This window comes from Heptranchias perlo, chromosome 20, assembly GCF_035084215.1.
Source record: "Heptranchias perlo isolate sHepPer1 chromosome 20, sHepPer1.hap1, whole genome shotgun sequence".
In the NCBI taxonomy this organism is placed as follows: domain Eukaryota; kingdom Metazoa; phylum Chordata; class Chondrichthyes; order Hexanchiformes; family Hexanchidae; genus Heptranchias; species Heptranchias perlo.
This window is the reverse complement of record NC_090344.1, coordinates 43099510-43120830: the sequence shown is the minus strand read 5'-3', so window position 1 is coordinate 43120830 and position 21321 is coordinate 43099510. Positions and strand designations below refer to the sequence as shown.

The 21321-nt window shown below is 46.3% G+C and overlaps 2 protein-coding genes across 12 annotated transcripts in view; both read left to right on the top strand.

Moving 5' to 3' along the window:
- Window positions 1-3929, top strand: part of LOC137335752 (cytosolic purine 5'-nucleotidase-like) — a 68020-nt gene extending 64091 nt beyond the window's left edge. For 7 of the 11 annotated variants that reach the window (XM_068001086.1, XM_068001087.1, XM_068001089.1 and 4 more), the window contains 2 exons: window positions 1730-1837; window positions 2319-3929. In XM_068001086.1, coding sequence (XP_067857187.1) covers window positions 1730-1837; window positions 2319-2402 — 192 coding nt within the window. In that variant the 3' untranslated portion in view covers window positions 2403-3929. Of the gene's footprint in view, window positions 1-1729; window positions 1838-2318 lie in introns of those variants that run through there. The other 4 variants (XM_068001094.1, XM_068001095.1, XM_068001096.1 and 1 more) reach the window with 3 other exon arrangements.
- Window positions 3930-8039: 4110 nt separating this feature from the next.
- Window positions 8040-21005, top strand: LOC137335750 (transmembrane emp24 domain-containing protein 4). Its single transcript, XM_068001082.1, has 5 exons — window positions 8040-8272; window positions 11622-11722; window positions 14302-14427; window positions 15690-15836; window positions 18785-21005. Exons 1-5 carry the CDS (start codon window positions 8137-8139, stop codon window positions 18932-18934), a joined length of 660 nt encoding a protein of 219 aa, XP_067857183.1. The 5' UTR covers window positions 8040-8136; the 3' UTR covers window positions 18935-21005.
- Window positions 21006-21321: the final 316 nt, after the last annotated feature.

The following is a 21321-nucleotide window of genomic DNA, read 5'->3' as shown; positions in this document are numbered from 1 at the left end:
TGGAGACTTGAGGTTAAAAGGAACATGAAGGAACATTCATTGGACCAATACCCCATCTGACTGTGGTTGTAAGCTTCTCCATACGTTACTTTCTCAACAACAACCAATGCCTTTTGCACAAGTGGAGTGATACCCTGTCCAGAGTGCTGAGATTGCCCAGGAGAACGATTCTCGGCCATTGAGAGGCTGCAGGCTCACTGTGTATAATACATCTCATTCTCTTTGGAGGTTGCAAGCTTAAGAGTTACTGTTGCTGCCACTGAATCCAGGATAAGTGCCACCTGCTTATCACTAATTTCAGTCAGTGATGTGAGGCTGTCAGTTCCTGGATGAATGGGCCTGTTAAGAATAGCAGTTCCTTCTCTTGGTCTAACTTGTGATGCAGAATCTTGCATTAATTGGTCTGTCAGAGTCTCCACTGTCGTGCTACTCTCAGAGTTATTCTAGTCCTTGTTCCTATGGTGAGGTAATCAGATGTCATTCAGTATTTGATATTTACTGTTCTAACTTCTTGTATTTTTTGAATTAATAAAAAAAAAAGCAAAATGCCCCCCTCTTCCCCTGATCATCTCCAGAGATTTTGCAGACCTGTCTATTACACTGATGGGCATCCTGACACCCACAATTAGATGCAATCTGATCTTGTTGGTGTCCCTTCACTCATTCCTTTGCACGTATGACTTAAATTTTCTTTTCAAGTTTGGTATCAACTATAATAATAACAATACACCACCCTTTGTATTTTTCTCCTATTTTCCTGAAGGCGCTGACTCTTGCTGGGGTACAGATTGGCTGGCACTGGAAGCTCTTCAGTATCTCACTCAATGTAGTCATTCTTCATGTGAGCCTAGGCAGTGTCAGCAGGTTGTGTCACTGTCTGGGATATGGCCGCTGAACCTGATCCGTTCCTCACCCAACCATCAAACCCCCACACACTTTTCAGCAGGGTCACAGTGTAGTGACCAGGAGCTGATCCTTCCTACCCCAGGGGCACTGAGGCCAATGATTCTGTGTCTTCTTCTCTGATTCTATCCCAGTTGCGATCATCAAACTCAGCACATACTGAGATCTTCACAATTGTATGATTTATTTATGCATTAACTTTACCAAATGAACTACTGGGGAAAACCAAGACATTGGGGCAAATTTTAACCCCACGAACGGGTGGGAAGGGAAAAGTTTCAAAAAGGTAAAACCCAACCCCAACCCACCCACTTCGGGTTTTAATGGAGACGGGTCGCGGGGCGGTCAGTAAAATCTTTTAAGGAGGCTGCGGGCCTCCATTTTAATAGGTTTTTTATTTTTAACTCCTGGGGGCCAGGATTCCCAGGCCTTCAGCCTCACGCCACGTAAAAGGAGACGAGAAGGCCCGGATCAACATGGAAGTGCCTTTCTTGCACTGCTGGTGGGCCAGGAGGAGCACACGCGATTGGCCGACTTCCCCCCCCGCCAATGACCAATCCCCCCCCCACCCCCGATCTAACACTTAGCTGCTGGCGTTCGCTCCCTGGCTGCTCTCCCGTCCGACTGAGATGAGAAATCCATCCACCGCCCCCCCCCCCCAACTCTCCCCAGCTCCCCATTAAAATTTACCCCATCATATTTAATGGACATTTATGTATTAAGCTAAAAGAATCTTCAGTACTTGTGGAGTGGGACCTGCTGCCTAAGATCTCCGAAGTTCATGGTGTGTCTTCATTGATTACTGAAGGATCCTGTCCTTTTACAGATGCCCCATGAATCGACGGTTGAACACGCCCCACTCGATATCAGTGATTCGGAATCTTTCCTACAGAATCAAACCAACCACATCCAGCCAGTCAAGGGCAACCTTCAGGTCAGTCAGTGCTCGGTGTCAGCCGACCTCCTCTCTCTCTCTCCCCCACCCCACCCCACCCCACCCCAGTGTCATCTTCCAACCATCCCCACAGGGTATCAGTGTCAGCCTCGCTCCTCCCCTCCCTGACAAAGGGTGGGGTCAGTGCTGGTTTTACCTTCCCCCACAGGGCACCCTAGCTTGTCCTCCATAGAGGTTTAGTATTGGTCTCGCTTTCTGCTACAGGGGGTCAGCTTTGGCCATGGTCCTCCTCCAAAAAGGGACAGGTTCAGTGTCAATCTTGCCCCTTTTCTTCCCTCACTTCCTCGCCCCCCACACAGGGAGGGCAGTGTCAGTCTCGCCCTCCATCCATGGAGGTGAGTGTGTGGGCCTTACACTCCCCCATTAGGTTCGTATTTATTACCTTTTATATTTTTCAGTGTTTTCTCAGTGTCAAATTGGAGGATGTTAAGAACAAAATTTCTCTTTCCCCAATATTTAGAGTTCTCGTCACCGTTACGAAACCTATACAAGCATGGAGGAGGAAGGGATAAACAGATTGCAATTTCCTGGCAGTGCTCATTAATCAGTCCATTTGGTTTTGGGAAACATTCCCGGATTTTCAACGGTGCCTCCAATAACAACAAACATACTGTTAGCTGGGGGAATGTTCCTCAGCCAGTGGGAGCGTTGATTCTCAACTTTGTTTACAGCCGATAAACTTACTCTCTGTGACTCAGTGATCTTTTTGGTCTGAGAGTGTTCACATTACTACCAATGACAGACTGACCAAAGTGCTGTTCCACAAGCCTGTACACAGGCAACCTTTAATGGCAATAAGGATTTGAAGAAAACGTATACTGGAAAATTATAATCGGGATTGGGTTCTAATAATTGAGCAATTCAGTCCGTATTCACACTATATCGAACAGGCTTCACCAAGTGCACGAATGTCGAGACTGAACTTCTCAGGAGTTGTCCCTCATTTACAAATTGTACTAGTTCAAACCCCCGAACTTGATGAACATTTTCACATCCAGTAATCAGGGCTCTTTCCCCTAGAGATAATACATTTATGCTATTAGAATCGTAGAATCTTACAGCACAGGAGGCGGCCATTCGGCCCATCGTGCCTGTGCCGGCTCTTTTAAAGAGCTGTCCAATTTAGTCCCGTATCCCAGCTTTTTCCCCGTAACCCTACAAATTAGTCCTTTTCAAATACATGTCCAATAGCCTTTTGAAAGTTCCTGTGCAATCTGCTTTCCACCACTCTTTCAGGTGGTGCACTCCAGATCTTAACAAACCTCTGTGGAAAAAAATCTCTCCTTATTTCTCCTCTGGTTGTTTTGCCAATTATTACATTCCCCCCACATGCCTGAAACCTGTTGCATCATGCAGCACCTTCAGGAAAGGAAAGGAAAGGAAAGCAGAGAAAAAGTTGGAAGAGGAAATAGGAATTTCGGAGAAGCAGGAAAAGAATTGGAACATGAGCACTCCTTTCAACTGTAAAAGCCCTTTTCTGGAACCTGTATGGGTGATGGTGGCTGTATTAGATGTTTGGAGAATATATCTCCTTCCCTCTCCTCCCTCCCCTAGAAACCTGCAGTTATATTTCTAACAGTACACATAAATATTCTGACGTGATTGAACACAGGCAGAACACAACACGGCTTCAGTAGATCAGTGAATCGAGTGCATCACATCAATGGCTTCCTCTGAAAACTAGTTTCAATGAGAGTTCCAGGCTTTAAACAACTTGTAAAAGCTCTGAACCAGTATCATCCAGCACTGGATATCTCATCAAATCATCTGCTCAGAAAACAGATTCCAAAGAGACTATTTCCTGGAGCAACAAATGTGTTTTGAGCGATGATGTTATACCGTGTGCATGCTGTGAATATTGGTGCAGAGCTTCCTGGAGTTTCTGTTTACAATATGTAAGACAATGGTTTGGAGATTAAGTAACAAAGATTGATGCTTTGCTGACTGTTTGTGTGTTATTGGAACTTCTGATATTTCATTATGCTTTATATATATATACAAAAAAAAAGAAAAATGTTTGAACTTTATCTTTGGGATCTTTTTTCACTTAAAAACATTAAAATCTTTCAAAATAATTTGAATGTTTTCGATCTCAATGATATTCAACTTTATTCAAATTCAAATAAATCGATGCAAAAACAGACCGGTGATCATTTCATTGTATTGCACAGATCGAGGTTACATTGGAACAGGAGTCGGCCATTCAGCCCCTCAGGCCTGTTCTGCCATTCAATTAGATCATGGATGATCTGTAACTCGACTCCTTAATTATATTATTAAGGTTACATTGTAATCTTAACATGTTGGCTTTTTTGTGTGTAATTGGATTACAACTGAGACAAATGTAACGAAGACCAGTGTCTCTCAGAATTGTGGTTCTGGTACCAAAAAAGGATTTGCAGAAATTGTACTGGGTACCAAAGTTACACCGAGCCTGATTCATGCTCCAGCTACCCTGCTTCGACAAACGATGGTTAACTCTACATTTGTACTTCTGTAAAAGGGTAATGTCCATTAAACAATGTAATCTAGGAGAGTTCTTCAGTGGGAAGTGGTGTGTGAAGCTTCAGTGCTGCCATTCTGTGCAGATATTTTGGATTGATACAGAAGGTTGAGGTGGAGCTCCACCACTCCTTGTGTAAATGTGGAGGCAGCTAAAGCAGCTACTCTCATTGCAGCCTATTTTCATACTGGCAGGAGTTAAGGCCCCTTCTGACTCTTTTGTGATGGTATTTGCATAAATTTCTAATATATATTCTAATCCAAGGCATGCCAGCAGTAAGTGAAGCTGTCCAGTCATCGTACGATAGAAGTTGCTATGAAAGTAGCTTTGTGATCAGAAAAAAGGTCAGTGTGCTCAAAAAAGCAGCACGGCAAATTCACATAGCATTCAGTAAACCTGACTGGAGATGAGGCCATGGTCAAGAGTTCGGCAGTATTCAAATCTCCCCAATTCATGTGCCCAAGAGGGAGGCTTGGGAGAAAGCCGTAGAGGGTGAATGGAATTTACAGGAAAAAAGAATCTTGGTGGAGGCCTTGAAACAGCCAAATGTGAAGAAAATCACAAAGGAGAAAGCTGAATTAAAGAACAACCACAGAGCAGCAACAATCTCAATTGTGCAGTGTGGCACTACCACCGTACACACTGGGATAGATTAAGAACAGATCTAGCAGCTCAAAACTGGGCATCTATGAGGCGCTGTGGGCCTTTAGCAGCAGCAGAATTGTATTCCACCACAATCTGTAACCTCATGGCCCGGCAGATCCCTCACTCCTCCATCACTATCAAACCAGATGACCAACCCTGGTTGAATGAGGAGTGTGGAACATGCCAGAACCAGCACCAGTCGTACCTGAAAATGAGGTGCCAACTTGGTGAAGCTACAACACAGCACTACATAAATGCTGAACAGTGGAAGCAGCATGCTATAGGCAGGTAATCAGTCAGGAGTGTGATGGGATACTCTGCACTAGCCTGGATGGGTGCAGTTTGAAGAACACTCAAGAAGTTCAACAGCAGCCAGGACAAAGCAATTCGCTTAATCAGCACTCCACCCAACAGTTCATACATCCACTCCTTGCACCACGGGTGTGCTGTGGCTGCAGAATGTACTATGTACAGGATGCACTGCAGCAAGTCCTCAAGGCTTCTTCAGAAGCTCCTCCCAAACCCACGACCTCCACCACCTGGAAGCAAAGGGGAACAGATGCAGGGGATCATCATTACCTCCACGTTCCCCTCCAAGTCATACACCGTCCTGACTTGGACATATACCGTCATTCCTTCACCATTGCTGAGTCAAAATCCTGGAGCTCCCTACCTTACAGTATTGTGGGAATACTTTCACCAACTGGACTGCAGCGGTTCGAGAAGACGTCTCACCACCACCTTCTCAAGGGCAATTAGGGATGGGCAATAAATGCCAGTCTTGCCAGCGATGCCTATATTTTGAGAATGAAAAATTGCAGAAATTTAGAAGGTGGCATTTCCATTCAGCTTGGAGTGTTCTTAGGGAGGCATGATGTGATTGGGAGAGCCTCCACTGCTGCCTGGGAAGTTATGCTCTGTGGAAGGTATTGCATAATAACAACGTTGGGGCCTCTTAATAGAAAGTGCTAATGGTGGCTATTTATCTATCATAGGGTCATTTCTCCCGGGAGCTCTGAATTCAGGGTTGGCCAGATTAGGTGTTTCCTCAGCCTTCTCTTTTCTAGAGAAAAAAGCCCCAGCCTGTGCAACCTTTCCTGTTAAGTATATCCTCTCAGTTCTGGTATCATCCTTGTGAATCTTTTTTGCACCTTCTCCAATGCCTCGACATCCTTTTTATAATATGGGGACCAGAATTGTGCACAGTACTCCAAGTGTGGTCTAACCAAGGTTCGATACAAGTTTAACATAACTTCTCTGCTTTTCAATTCTATCCCTCTAGAAATGAACCCCAGTGATTGGTTTGCCTTTTTTATGGCCTTATTAACCTGCGTCGCTACTTTGTGATTTGTGCATCTGTACCCTGAGATCTCTTAGTTCCTCTATCCCATTTAGATTCTTATTATCCAAGTAGTAAGTGCCCCCCTCATTCTTCCTACCAAAATGCACCACCTTACACTTATCTATATTGAAATTCATTTGCTAATTACATGCCCATTCTGCAAGTTTATTAATGTCTTCTTGTATTTTGATGCATACTTCCTCTGTATTAACTACTCCCCCCAATTTGGTGTCGTTGGCAAATTTTGAAATTGTACTTCCGATTCCCGGTCCAAATCGTTCATGTAAATTGTGAACAACAGTAGTCCCAGCACCAATGCCTGTGGAACACCACTCTCCACCTTTTGCCTGTCTGAGTAGCTACCCGTTACCTATACTCTCTGTTTTCTGTTTTGTAGCCAGCTTGCTATTCATTCTGTTAACTGTCTCCTGACTCCATATGCTCCAACCTTCGTCACAATGCAGTACCTTATGCCTTTTGAAAATCCAAATATATTACATCTACTATATTACCCTTGTCTACTTGATGTTACTTCTTCAAAGAATTCATTAAGGTTGGTGAAAATATATAAAGAGTACTCTGAATTAGTGCTGAGTACTCTTTATATATTTTCATTTTCTCGATGTTTTTCTATTATATCTTTGAGTAAAGATTCCATTATCTTTCCTACCACCGACATTAAGCTGGACTTGTTCTATCTCCCTTTTTAAATATAGGAATAACATTAGCTGTCTGCCAGTCCCCTGGTACTATTCCCTTTTCTAATGAATTTTTATATATAATAGATTTCTCTTTGCTATCGTTTCCCTAACTTCTCTTAATATGTGCAGATGCAAACCATCCGGACCGGGGTTTAATCCATTCTTTTCTATAAGTTTATCAATTATCATTCCTATTTCTGTCTTTATATCTTTTTTGATCTTTTCTAATGTCATGCCCACCATGTTAATCTCCCTGGTAAATACTGAGGCAAAGTAACTAATTAATATTTCCACCAGCTTGCTGTCACTATCTGTGAGTTTATCTTGTGCATCCCTTGGTGGCCCTTTCCCTGTCTCCTTTAACATCGATGTAGTGCATCCAATGTACAGCACAGAAACAGGTCATTCACCCCAACAGGTCGATGGTGGTGTTTATGCTCCACAGGAGCCTCCTCCTCCCACCCTCCTTCATCTAACCCAGCCAGCATATCCTTGGATTCCTGTCGCCTTTGTGTTTGTCTCGCTTTCCCTTGAATGCATCTCTGCTATTCACCTCAACCACTCCTTGTGGGAACGAGTTCCACATTCTAACCACTCTCTGGGTCAAGAAGTTTCTCCTGAATTCCCCAATGGATTTATTAGTGACTATCTTATATTTATGGACTGGGAGCATTCTGTACTAACTCCTGCTCACCTATCATCCCCATTCCCTTCCCCACTGCTTTTGGAATCCTCAACCATGTATTTTATCCACGGGAGCTCTGAAGCTCATTAGAAGGGCAGCAAAACCTTAACGTTTCAGCATGACGCATGCGCAGCGTGCAGTTGTCCCAGTGTGGATAACGCATGCGCAGCGTGCAGTTGTCCCAGAGTGGATAACGCATGCGCAGCGTGCAGTTGTCCCGGGGGGGGGGTTGGATAACGCATGCGCATGCGCATTCTGGTCGTCGCCTTGCGAGATGAAGCATGCGCAGTGAAGTCCCGGCGAACGCGTGTGTGCTGCCCGTTGCCGGATGACGCAAACACAACCACCGCGTCCTGGTTTCGGGGCGCACGCGCAGTGAGGGGGTTCCGGGCAGCTGTCGGGATGCGGCGGAGCGGCACCGTTTTGTCAGTGTGGCTGAGCGTTCAGCTGGGCCTCGCGCACGGAATCTACTTCCATATCGGGGAGACCGAGAAAAAATGTTTCATCGAGGAGATCCCTGATGAGACCATGGTGATCGGTGAGTCGCTCGGCCCGAGGCCGGACGCGCCCGGCGGCACAGCGTCATTAACTGGGACATCACCCCCTTCAGGAGGCTTGGAAAGCCCGGGAGAGCGAGCGCGCGACCTGCCGGCGGGAGCTGGGCATCGTGCACCCTGCTGGTGGGCACTGGGTACTGTGCCTCCTACTGACGGGCACTGGCATCGTACCCCTACTGGCGGGCACTGGCATCGTACCCCTACTGGCGGGCACTGGGTACTGTGCCTCCTACTGACGGGCACTGGCATCGTACCCCTACTGGTGGGCACTGGCATCGTACCCCTACTGGTGGGCACTGGCATCGTGCACCCTGCTGGTGGGCACTGGGTACTGTGCCTCCTACTGACGGGCACTGGCATCGTACCCCTACTGGTGGGCACTGGCATCGTACCCCTACTGGCGGGCACTGGCATCGTACCCCTACTGGCGGGCACTGGCATCGTACCCCTACTGGCGGGCACTGGCATCGTACCCCTACTGGCGGGCACTGGCATCGTACCCCTACTGGCGGGCACTGGCATCGTACCCCTACTGGCGGGCACTGGGTACTGTGCCTCCTACTGGCGGGCACTGGGTACTGTGCCTCCTACTGACGGGCACTGGCATCGTACCCCTACTGGCGGGCACTGGGTACTGTGCCTCCTACTGACGGGCACTGGCATCGTACCCCTACTGGCGGGCACTGGGTACTGTGCCTCCTACTGGCGGGCACTGGCATCGTACCCCTACTGGTGGGCACTGGCATCGTACCCCTACTGGTGGGCACTGGCATCGTACCCCTACTGGCGGGCACTGGGTACTGTGCCTCCTACTGGTGGGCACTGGCATCGTGCACCCTGCTGGCGGGCACTGGGTACTGTGCCTCCTACTGGCGGGCACTGGCATCGTACCCCTACTGGCGGGCACTGGGTACTGTGCCTCCTACTGGCGGGCACTGGCATCGTACCCCTACTGGCGGGCACTGGGTACTGTGCCTCCTACTGGCGGGCACTGGCATCATGCACCCTGCTGGCGGGCACTGGGTACTGTGCCTCCTACTGGCGGGCACTGGCATCGTACCCCTACTGGCGGGCACTGGGTACTGTGCCTCCTACTGGCGGGCACTGGGTACTGTGCCTCCTACTGGCGGGCACTGGCATCGTACCCCTACTGGCGGGCACTGGGTACTGTGCCTCCTACTGGCGGGCACTGGGTACTGTGCCTCCTACTGGTGGGCACTGGCATCGTACCCCTACTGGCGGGCACTGGGTACTGTGCCTCCTACTGACGGGCACTGGCATCGTACCCCTACTGGTGGGTACTGGGAACTGTGCCTCCTACTGGCGGGCACTGGGTACTGTGCCTCCTACTGGCGGGCACTGGCATCGTACCCCTACTGGCGGGCACTGGGAACTGTGCCTCCTACTGGCGGGCACTGGGTACTGTGCCTCCTACTGGCGGGCACTGGGTACCGTGCCCTCTACTGGCGGGCACTGGGTACTGTGCCTCCTACTGGCGGGAACTGGGCATCGTGCCCCTACTGGCGGGCACTGGGAACTGTGCCTCCTACTGGCAGGCACTGGCATCGTACCCCTACTGGCGGGCACTGGGTACTGTGCCTCCTACTGGCGGGCACTGGGCATCGTGCCCCTACTGGCGGGCACTGGGAACTGTGCCTCCTACTGGCGGGCACTGGGTACTGTGCTCGTTTTTAATTTTACCATTAAGCACAAGGGCTCCACTGCTCGTTCATAGTTGGCCTTTTCAGTCCGATCAGCTTGTTGATGAAAGACCCAGAATACATTGAAGTCTTTGTTGTAACAGTCACTGTCTCATGTTGACCAGGATCAGAACAAGAAGACCAAAAGTGTGCAGCCCCATACATCTGCACAAGCTTATTATTATAAACCATTTAACTGGCACCTTTAATTACAAATACAGTTCTTTAAATGTTTAGCCCAGGTCACTGGATTTTTTTTTGTAGTTTTTAATCTATTTTAATATAATGAAAACAGTCCATGTCCTGTCCATGACACCATCCTTTTCTGCCGCACTTAATTATCGGCAAATTTAGTTTAAGCACATTTCATGAACTTCTTTGGATTATATGCAAATTTCTTCCAACAATCTTTTTAAACAGTGTTGTTTAATAGAAATCATTAACTAGCCATGGGTGTGGCCACATCACTTTAGCTACATGCACTACTTTTAGTAGAAGAAGCCTTATACACACGCACACAATCTAGGCAAATGTACTTCACATGTATATTTACTTAACAAACATCTGCCACCATTTAGTAACCAAGGAAGTAAAGCACTCACAAACCGCAACCAATTTAAAGTGGTTGTCAGCTACCAAAATCCCATAAAGAAATATTAAGAATACAGTATTTGATGATTTTAAAGAATGACATACACTCAGTCTCCGCTGAAAGATTTTGAATTTATATCGTGCATTCACAACCTCAGAACGTGCCAAAGCGCTCCACAGTCAATGAGTTACATTTAAAGTGCAGTCACTGTTGTTATGTGGGCAAACGCAGAAGCCAATTGGTGCACAAGGTGCCACATACAGCAGCAAGATGCATGACCAATTAATCTATTTCGGTGGTGTTGGTTGAGGGATGAATATTGGCCAGGTCACCCAGAGGACTCCCTGTTCTTCTTCAAAAAAGTGCTGGGAATCTTTTACTTCCACCTTGACAGGTATTTGAAAGACAGTGCAGCAGTCCTTTAGTATTGTGCTGAAGTGTTTGCCTGGATTTATGTGGCCCTGGAGTGAAGGTTGAATCTGGGACCTTGTGACTCAGAGGCGAAGGTGCTACCACCGAGCCAAGCAGTGTTTGATTATTGAAACACAGAGGCAGCCACCTGAGAAAATATCACCAGGGAATGACTGTCGTCTACAATCACACCTTAATGGTTTTTAGTGGATATAAATACCAGTCAATTTAACTGGTCCAAGTTCTATAAACTGTGTAGCCTTCTGACAGTCCCACTAGGTAACACTCAACATATCCACATCAGCAGTTTGCACTGATGTAACAGAAGCCTGATCTTGATTGTCAAGTTGGCTGATTAATGACATCCTGAGTGTTCCTGTTTATTTTTATTGCATCCACACAATAAACCCATCCTGTATCACCTGTCAATGAGTAACTTTTTGCAGGTTGGGTGATGTTATTGATTGTTAGGTAGTGAGTAAAAACAGAACTCTCTTAAATTGTGACCCCAGACAGCAACCCTTGTTGCTCCTCAGGTGCATCCCCCGTGCCCCCATCTTGGCACGTATCTTGAAACAGTCTTCTGCGGCCAGTGAGAGTAATTCCTTTTTGAAATGTTTAACCCAGGTAATTACCGGACTCAGCTGTGGGATAAGCAGTCGGAATCTTTTCTGCCCTCCACTCCAGGGTTGGGGATGCACGTGGAAGTGCGAGATCCTGACATGAAGGTGAGGTACAACCAGGACTTGTGGTGTGCAGGTCAGAGGTGAAAATGAATGCTGGAAAGTAATACGGGCGAATGCTAGAGTTGTCCTTGTTGGAGGGAATAATGTTCAAGTAATGTGTGGAAGTGATTTTAATTAGACATTGTACAATGTTTACCTCGCTTGTGTACCTTAGCATGTTGTGTGACTCCTGTTTTGATCTGGCAGTGACTGCAGTGGTAAAGCAGTGTTGTTTACAGGGCGTGGAGATTAAGTGGGAAGTCACCTATCTCTGATCTGATGGGCTCCAGTGCGAGAGCATTGACTCCCATGTTGGATGTGTTGGTGCTGAATCCCAGTCTGTTGAATCCCAACCCCAGATTCCCGTATCTCTGAGCTAGGCTGTTACGGTGATTCGCTATCAATTACCTGGCTCTGCCAAACAAAACATCAAACAATCCACAACATCCTGCCTTTGAATGTTGGGCCAGGCACAGGTGGTTGTTGCACAGTAGACGAGATTTCAGATTTTAAACTGAAGAATGAGAACTTGAAAGTGATTTATATGACGCAGAGTATATTGGCAATGCATGATTTACAGTGCACTGCTTCTTCCATCTCTTGTGTGGTGGTTCCTACATTACTAAAGCACCTTTCAATATGGAGCCACATTGTCGAAGCACTGCCGGAGAAATATCCCACATAGAAATCTTTTACAAAAGGGGTTGGATCGATTCAAAGTAATTGGAGCAGAGCTCCACTGATGGGTACATAAGAACACAAGAAATAGGAGCAGGAGTTGGCCATCCGGCCCCTCGAGCCAGCTCTGCCATTCAGTAAGATCATGGCTGATCTTCAACTTCAACTCCACTTTCCCGCCTGATCCCCATATCCCTTGATTCCTCTAGAGTCCAAAAATCTATCTATCTCAGTCTTGAACATATTCAATGGCTCAGCATCCACAGCCCTCTGAGGTAGAGAATTCCAAAGATTCATCAACCCTCTGAGTGAAGAAATTCCTCCCCATCTCAGTCTTAAATGGCCGATCCCTTATCCTGAGACTGTGCCCCCTCGTTCTAGACTCTCCAGCCAGGAGAAACCACCTCTCAGCATCTATCCTGTCAAGCCCCCTCAAAATCTTCTATGTTTCAATGAGATCACCTCTCATTCTTCTAAACTCCAGAGAGTATAGGCCCATTCTACTCAATCTCTTCTCAAAGGACAACGCTGTCATCCTAGGAATCAATCTAGTGAACCTTCAATGCACCGCCTCTAAGGCAAGTATATCCTTCCTTAGATAAGGAGACCAAAACTGCACACAGTACTCCAGGTGAGGTCTCCACAAAGCCCTATACAATTGTAGTAAGACTTCCTTCCTCTTGTACTCCAACCCCCCTGCAATAAAGGCCAACATGCTATTTGCTTTCCTAATTGCTTGCTGTACCTGCATGCTAACTTTTTGTGTTTCTTTAACGAGGACACACAAATCTCCCTGAACACCAACATTTAATAGTTTCTCACCATTTAAAAAATATTCTGTTTTTCTATTCTTCCTACCAAAGTGAATAACCTCACATTTCTCCATATTATACTCCATCTGCCACCTTCTTGCCCACTCGCCCAACCTGTCTATATCCTTTTGCTGACTCTTTGTGTCCTCCTCACAGCTTACTTTCCCACCTAGCTTTGTATTGTCAGCAAACTTGGATACATTACATTTAAATCATCAATATAGATTGTAAATAGCTGAGGCCCAAGCACTGATCTTTGTGGCACTCCACTAGTTACAGCCTGCCAACCTGAGAATGACCCGTTTATCCCTACTCTCTGTTTTCCGTCCATTAGCCAATTCTCTATCCATGCTAATATATTACCCCCAACCCCATGAGCCCTTATCTTGCGTAACAACCTTTTATGTGGCACCTTATCGAATGCCTTTTGAAAATCCAAACATACCACATCCACTGGTTCCCCTTTATCTACCCTGTTACATCCTCAAAAAACTCTAATAGATTTGTCAAACATGATTTCCCTTTCATAAAACCATGTTGACTCTGCCGAATCATATCATGATTTTCTAAGTACCTTGTTACCACTTCCTTAATAATGGTAAATGTGCTGACCGTAATGATACTGGGTCACACAGATCAGAAAAGTCCAGGTCCGTGCTGAGTTGGCTGATCTCAGATGGGATGGCAGTAGAAGGATAGCAATTGGCCTCAATGCCATTGGTTTAGGGAGAGGAAAGTTAGCCGGGGCCTGCTCCTGATCTCTATCTGGTGACCGTGAAAGTGCCTATGAGCAGATGAGGTCGGGGTCTGTGGTGATGCCCCTGTGGTAAAATAGCCTGTTAACATGTGGAACCATACCCCAGAAAGAGTCAGTACCTTAAGGGGAGGAGGGAAGCAGAATACTAACTGAACATCATTTAGCTGTGTTAAAATAAAGTTATTCTCAGATTTGAAAACACAAGAGCACATGAACTCTGTTCTCTTCCCGCAGACAGCTGCTGGTTTGATCATGTTTTGCGTTAGATTGAATGATGAGTTTGAGCATTTTTGTACCTTTTTGACCATAGACTGACTCTTTCTTTCAATTTACAGATTATCTTGTCCCGACAGTACGGCGCTGAGGGACGATTCACCTTCACATCACACACTCCGGGTGAGCATCAGATCTGCCTGCACTCCAACTCCACAAAGATGTCACTGTTTGCAGGTGGCAAGCTGGTAAGAGTTGGGCATTAGGTACATTGGTGCAATTTAATTTTAGAGCAGCCCTTCTGAGAAAATTCAGTTGCTGGTGGTGTTTCTGCCCTGTTGCATTTTATCTCAATGGGAAGCTGAAAACTGTACATTGTATGGAATAGAATGTGTTGCCCACTTTCGGCTCCGATTCCCGATAGCTGCTTGCTGGACCAGGTTGAACACCTGCAGCCCTGTTCTGATCCTATCTTCCTCCATGAGGTTGCATTGATTCTTAAGCCTGTTGTGAATAGTTTTTTTTTCCTGCTGGTTGGTATCTGTTCACCCATCCCACTGAGAGATTCATCACATTGTCCTTTACACAAAGTCTATACGAGCCCCTGAAAATATATTCAGTAATTACATTGATATAACGTTATAAATAACCTCTCTGTCAAGGGCAACTAATCCTGTGTACATTATTAACACTAGCCAGCTAACTGGCTGTAGGACCGGAACTGATATCAACATCTACATTTTTGTTAAGTCAGGGCTACAGAACCAATGTAGGTGGATGGAGTTAAGATACAGATTAGCCATGATCTAATTGAATGGCAGAACAGGCTCGAGGGGCTGAATGGCCTACTCCTGTTCCCATGTACATGCACTCTTACACACAACAAGCTCCATGCTTTTTACTAAGTGTTTCCAGCATAGTTTCTATTTTGATTCTTGCCAGTAATTTTTTTTCTTCATGAACCTGACTTCCTTCAGCTGCTAGTCTCATTGTTTCGTAGGAGGCACAAACTCCTTCAGTATTTTCGTGACCCATGTACCATGGCTCTGCATTTGAATGCACCATGTGGTATGCTACTGAACCATGCAGACCAGGAACCAACCAAGTTCCATCCACAGTGGTGCCACACCACTGATTTCAACCAGGGTAACAGTTAATATGCCACAATTGCCTTCACTGATACTAGGTTGGGGAGTGGAATATTCTGCTCCGAATCACAATCCCTGGTGCAAAATTCCCATGTGAGGACTGAGTCAGGCTCAGCTGTGATGCCCCCGTGGTTGAATACCCTGCTGACACACATTGTCTCACCTCATAATTGACGATTGACACTTGTGCAAGGTATCAGCGTGGCTGGCGGTATCCATGGATCAGTACCTCGTCACAAGCGATTATCTTCAGGGAAGGCAGGTTGGGTGGGATTACTATGTGTCATTATTGAAGTGCGACATTAAATGCATATCTCCAGCGAACTCCTCTCTCTCTCTCTCTCTCTCTCTTTTTGGTTTAGCGGGTGCACCTTGACATCCAAGTGGGGGAACATGCCAACAATTACCCGGAGATCGCTGCGAAGGATAAACTGACGGAACTGCAGCTGCGAGTCCGACAGCTGCTGGACCAGGTTGAACAGATTCAGAAAGAACAGAACTACCAGAGGGTGAGTAGGCAGTATTGCAATGCCCCAAGAACCCAAAGCTGCAGCAGCCCCCTTTCACAATATACAGAGATAGTTTTCTGGAATGGTCTGGTGGAAAATCAGAGAGATGAACATCACAGTGTGATCATAAACATATTGCATCAGGTGATGTCTGTGGCAGGAGTGAGAGACTGGAATCTCCAACTATTTCAGCAGCCTTTGCCTGGACCTTCAACTCCAAGACTGAGAGAGTTCAGTAAATATATTTCAGAAGCAGACTGCAGGTTAACAAGGCCATTTAAAAAATGCAAACCAAGCAGTGGGGTTCATTACTAGAGGGATAGAATTGAAAAGCAGAGAAGTTATGTTAAACTTGTATGGAACCTTGGTTAGTCCACACATGGAGTACTGTGCACAGTTCTAGTCTCCATACTATAGAAAAGATATAGAGGCAAAAAAGATTCACGACGATGATATCAGAACTGAGAAGATATACTTATCAGAAAAAGTTGAACAGGCTGGGGCTCTTTTCTCTAGAAAAGAGGCTGAGGGGTGACCGAATACGAACAATGACGGACAGGAAAAGACCCTGTGGTCCATCCAGCCTGTGCCACACAATTGTGATACCTTGTGTTATCACAATATATACACTCCCCGCTCGACACCATGTCATCTGCTCGGAGAGGCGAAAAACCTGATTAAAAACCCAGGCCAATTTGGGGGGAAAATATCTGGGAAATTCCTCTCTGACCCCTTTGGCGATCAAAACTAGTCCAGGAGATCACTCTGGCCCTGATAATTCTATGCATTAATTTACCTACCTTTTGTAAGAGGTGATCTCCGCCCCAGCCAGAAACAGGTCCAGCTCTCACTTGAAGGAACTCAGTGAATCGGCGTCCACCGCACGAGCAGGCAGCCTGTTCCAGACATCCACTATTCTCTGGGGAAAGAACCATCTCCTGACATCTAAACTCGATCTGGCCTTAAAATTGTGACCCCTGGTCCTCCCTAACGTATTTACTTGTAACACAATCTATTCCTTTCATCATCCTATAAACCTCAATCAGCTCACCCCGAAGTCTACGCCTTTCTAAAATGTAGAGTGCCAGTTCTTTGAGCCTATCGTGATAACTAAGATGCTTTATGCTGGGAATTAGTCTACTGGCCCTCCCACTGCACCCTTTCCAAAGCCTCAATATCACCCATCATGTGAAGAGACCAAAACTGCATACACTATTCCAAATGAGGCCTGACCACGGTCTTGTACAAGGACAAAATAGTATGCTTTGTCTTACAGCCATTTGTCCTATAAATGCACCCCCCGATCCCCTATTTGCTCCAGATATCACTTCATAGCATTGCTCATGAACCTTTAGAGACCTGTGCACTAGAACGCCCAGATCTCTTTCTTTCTGCACCTGCTTTAATGCTTTTCCCTGAAGGGTGTATGTATGTTGAGCATTTGCCCTGCCCACATGCATAACACTGCACCTATCCAAATTGAACATCATTTGCCAGTCACGAGCCCCCCAGCACCTCAAGATTTGCCTGCAGCAACCGAGCATCGTCTACAGTCCTGACACTCGCACATATCTTATTATCATCTGCAATCTTGCAGATCGTACCCCCAATACCTACATCTAGATCATTAATAAAAATAGCAAAGAGCAATGGTCCCAACACTGATCCCTGCGGGACACCATTGGTGACCAGTCTCCAAACAGATCCAAATCCAACTATGACTACTTTCTGCCTATGTCCTTCCAGCCAGTTCTCAATCCAGCTCAATACATTACCACTAACACTGAAGGCTTCGATCTTGTGGAGAAGCCTCTTGTGCGGTAACTTGTTGAAAGCTTTTAAGAAGCGTAAGTAGACAATGTCTACTGGGCTTCCCTCATTCACCACCTTGGTGACTTTTTCAAAAAATATAATCACATTTTTTTGAAGCCATGTTGGGTGTCCCCAGTATGTCCCTCTCTATCCAAGTAATCATATATTATATCTCGTGTGCTCATGTGGAGCATCAGCCGGCATGGATCAGTTCGGCCGAATGGCCTGTTTCTGTACTGTAAACTCCATGTAGCTATGCAAGTAGAAACATGTGTTGATGCAGCATTGCAGTGGCTATTAAATGTGACATACGTGTTGAGATTAGTTGGGTGTGTTCAGTGCAGTTTCTACCTGGTACAGGGTGCCTTAAAAAATGTAAATTCTTCAACTTTCTTCACATCACATGCTTTACTGATGTCTTGTGTTATGACTGGGTCTGAGACTGATCTGAAGAATCCATTCAACCCAGCTGCCATTCCCTGATTTTGTATAATAGTTCCACCAAACTTAAAGGGGGCTACCTCTGTTTCATGCACAGTTTCCACCAGGCCTGGATGTTTGTAAATATCCAGTTCTTAATTATTGCAGCGAAGAGTTATTTTTCAGATCACTAATATGTGCAGCATTTTTAAACTCAGTTGTATTTTCTTCCCCAATTTTCTCCTCTCCTATCCTGAAGACTGTTGTTCCACAGGCATCGGCAGGCATCCAGTATCTCACCCTGGTGGCCATTCTTCATCTGTGAGCCGTACAGTGTGTGTTGGCAAGCTGTTCGACTGTGGAGGGCATCACGCTCAATCTTACAGTGGTGTTACTGGATACTGGTTAGGAGTCGGAACCCTGGCAGATTTCCCCCTCCTGGCCCAGAGGCCAATTTGTGGTGACCCCAACAACAAATGGAAACATAGAAACACCAGGCCCTCGGCATTTACCCTCCACTATATTACCTGCTGCCCCAGCTGAGATCAGCAAAACTCAGCACAGACTGGCAATTGAATCTGGGACTTTCTGGTTTGTTTCACTCAGTGACCTTGTCAGCTGAGCCTTGTTCTTGTCCAATTGATTGTTTCTACACTTGCGCCGTAAAATGTTCCGAGCTGATTTTAATTTTTTTTGTCTGTTTTCACTTCAAACAGTACAGGGAGGAGCGATTCCGCCTGACGAGCGAAAGTACGAATCAACGTGTCCTGTGGTGGTCGATCGCACAGACGTTTATTCTGATCCTAACCGGAATCTGGCAAATGAAGCACCTGAAGAGCTTCTTTGAGGCTAAGAAACTGGTGTAGACGTCTGTCAGCCATCATCGTCGCAAGAACACGACAAGAAACTCAAACCCTGTCCTCACTGACTCGCAATGTAATGTGACTTTATACACGCGGTACTTGAAGCTCTCCTAGAAATTAAAGGAAGCGATGGTTTGGTTACTGATTCTATAATAACGGTCACATCAGTGAGAATGTTGTGGCACAGTTAGTGAAGGGGGTCCCTGGTGTGTCTGCAAAAATGTTAGTTCATAGTTAGCCTGCAATTGCTGATTGAAGATGGAAGCTTCCTTTTAAAGAGATTGTGTTCCTGATTATCATGTATTTTAGATCTGTGAAAAGTCACAACAAATCTTTCTGTAGAACTTGACTGTCTCAAAGGGTTCTTTGCATTTTATTTTGCAAAATTTTCATAAAACGCTGCCTGTTGGGGTTCCGAAATGTGCAGCATTACTGGCAGATCATCCTGCCTTTAGTGGGGACCCGGATAGTGTTTCCCCTTCAGTTCTTAAATTTTATTTCTCAGTGATTCTGGCTAAATTCTCATCATTTCTTGAAAACCAACAAAACTGCAGAAGCAAATGCAAAAATTTCCTTCTGGTTTTAAAGAAATTGATGAAAAATATTGAAGGGGGGGAACTTTTCACAGCCACTCCCGAAAAGGAAACCCTTGAACCCAAATTTGTTTGCTCAGTGGGGAGCCTCTGATCCTCCTCTACAGATGATTTGTCTCTATTTCGAAGGAGGATTGCACGGTGAAGGCTTGGGATCGGTGATTAGTTAGGCTTATTTTGGGAACTGTCAGCTGTGTGTGTGTGTACTGAGTGTCGAAGGGAATGGGAAAGAATGCACATCTCATTGTGTCTTCTCCCTCTTTAAGTGACCTTTCTTGTGTTGTCCAAGGGGCCTGTTTAATTTCTCTTCTAAGGCAGCGTTACCGAGGATTCAAAAGCAAAAATGAAAGGGCCAATTTTAACTCCCGTGCGGACGGGGCCCGAGGCAGACGGCAAGCCGTCCGGACCTCTGCAGTGTGAGACCTGGGAGATTTTAATTCCTGGGACTCAGCTGCACAGGCACCACCAGTCTCCCGCCTGAACCAGCTGGGAAGTGCAAGCTGGCTGGCTTGCAGGAGCGGGATGTCGGGTGGCAGGAGGCCGGAGTCAGGGACCGGAAAGAGCAGTCTCCAACAATTAGGTGGGGGACTCGTCGGGGGCGGGGGGCGGTTTCGGGGTCAGGTTAGTGGGGGGGGAAGAGAAGCTGGGCCTGTGGTTTCCTTGTGGGGCCCGGAGGAACTCTCCTGTTCCTCCTGGCCCATAGGGAAACGAAAACAAAAATTGTCAACTGACCTTTCCGGGCCTCTTCTGGCCTCTGCTCCTCTTCCCATCAATTGGCCTGTGCGGGAACCTTTCCGTTAGCCTTGCTGCAGCGTCTTCCCCCCCCTGCACGCATGCCTCGGGTTAAAATAGCAATCAGGACCCGAATACACCATCGGAGCCTGTTCTGCATATTTAAAGAAGGACCCCACTGCCTTCCGGTGGCCTCTCACCTGCCGAAAAGAGCAGATTAAAATTGCAACCCGCAGCGGAAGGCAGTGGGATCGGTGCGGGTAAGTCGATGAGGCCTGTTTAACTGCCCACCAGCTCGGTTTCCGCTGTGCAGGCAGGGGTTAAAATCGGCCCTTAGTCTCCTTATTGCCATCTGTCATATTTCAATAAGATCTATCCATTTGAGTAACGTTGAGCAGCGATTGGCCTGTGAATTCCGCGGTTTGCCAACATTTGTCATGTGCTGTCCCCTGTCTAGTTGCAGACTGTTGTATGGAGCTCCGATGTTGCTGTTATGTAATGAATGCACTACGTTAAGAAACTTTGGTGTGAATGTAGAGGTTCATGCATGGACGGAGGAAGCTGCTACACTGGAAACATATTTCAGGCATCCTGTATCCTGAGAACTTGCTGCTGGTTTTGGTCAGCCTTGGTTTGTCCCATTCTCCTGTTCCACACACTGGCCGTTAAGGCACATCTTATTGCATCATTGGAATAGGGGAAAGTTATCAAAATTTAAAATAAATTTCTTAAACAATATTATTTTAAAACATGCCTGCGTGACATTGCTTGACTAAGGTACTTTTTAGTTGTGATTATTCATGCCAAGAACATCGCCTCAAGATTACTGTTGTCGATATTAACAGAAATTTAATGCATGCGTGCATTTTTCGGTCTGCTATTTCAATGGCGACGTTGATCTGTTTATTTTAAATGACGCATGCCTCTGTTGATATAGCAGACTCATTGGGCCCGATATTACCATGGTGGCAGGTTCGCGGTGGGGGGTCGACCACGCGCCCGGTGAAATCAGTCTGCCCCGCGCGCAATCGCAGGCTGATTGGATCCACTTACCTGTTGTTCCGG

Excerpts from the sequence above, each read along its gene's own strand:
- LOC137335750 (XM_068001082.1), top strand. The coding sequence starts at position 8,137 with ATGCGGCGGAGCGGCACCGTTTTGTCAGTGTGGCTGAGCGTTCAGCTG. Across the intron at positions 11,723-14,301 it reads TGCGAGATCCTGACATGAAG|ATTATCTTGTCCCGACAGTA; the intron begins GTGAGGTACAAC and ends TTCAATTTACAG. Across the intron at positions 15,837-18,784 it reads AAGAACAGAACTACCAGAGG|TACAGGGAGGAGCGATTCCG; the intron begins GTGAGTAGGCAG and ends CACTTCAAACAG.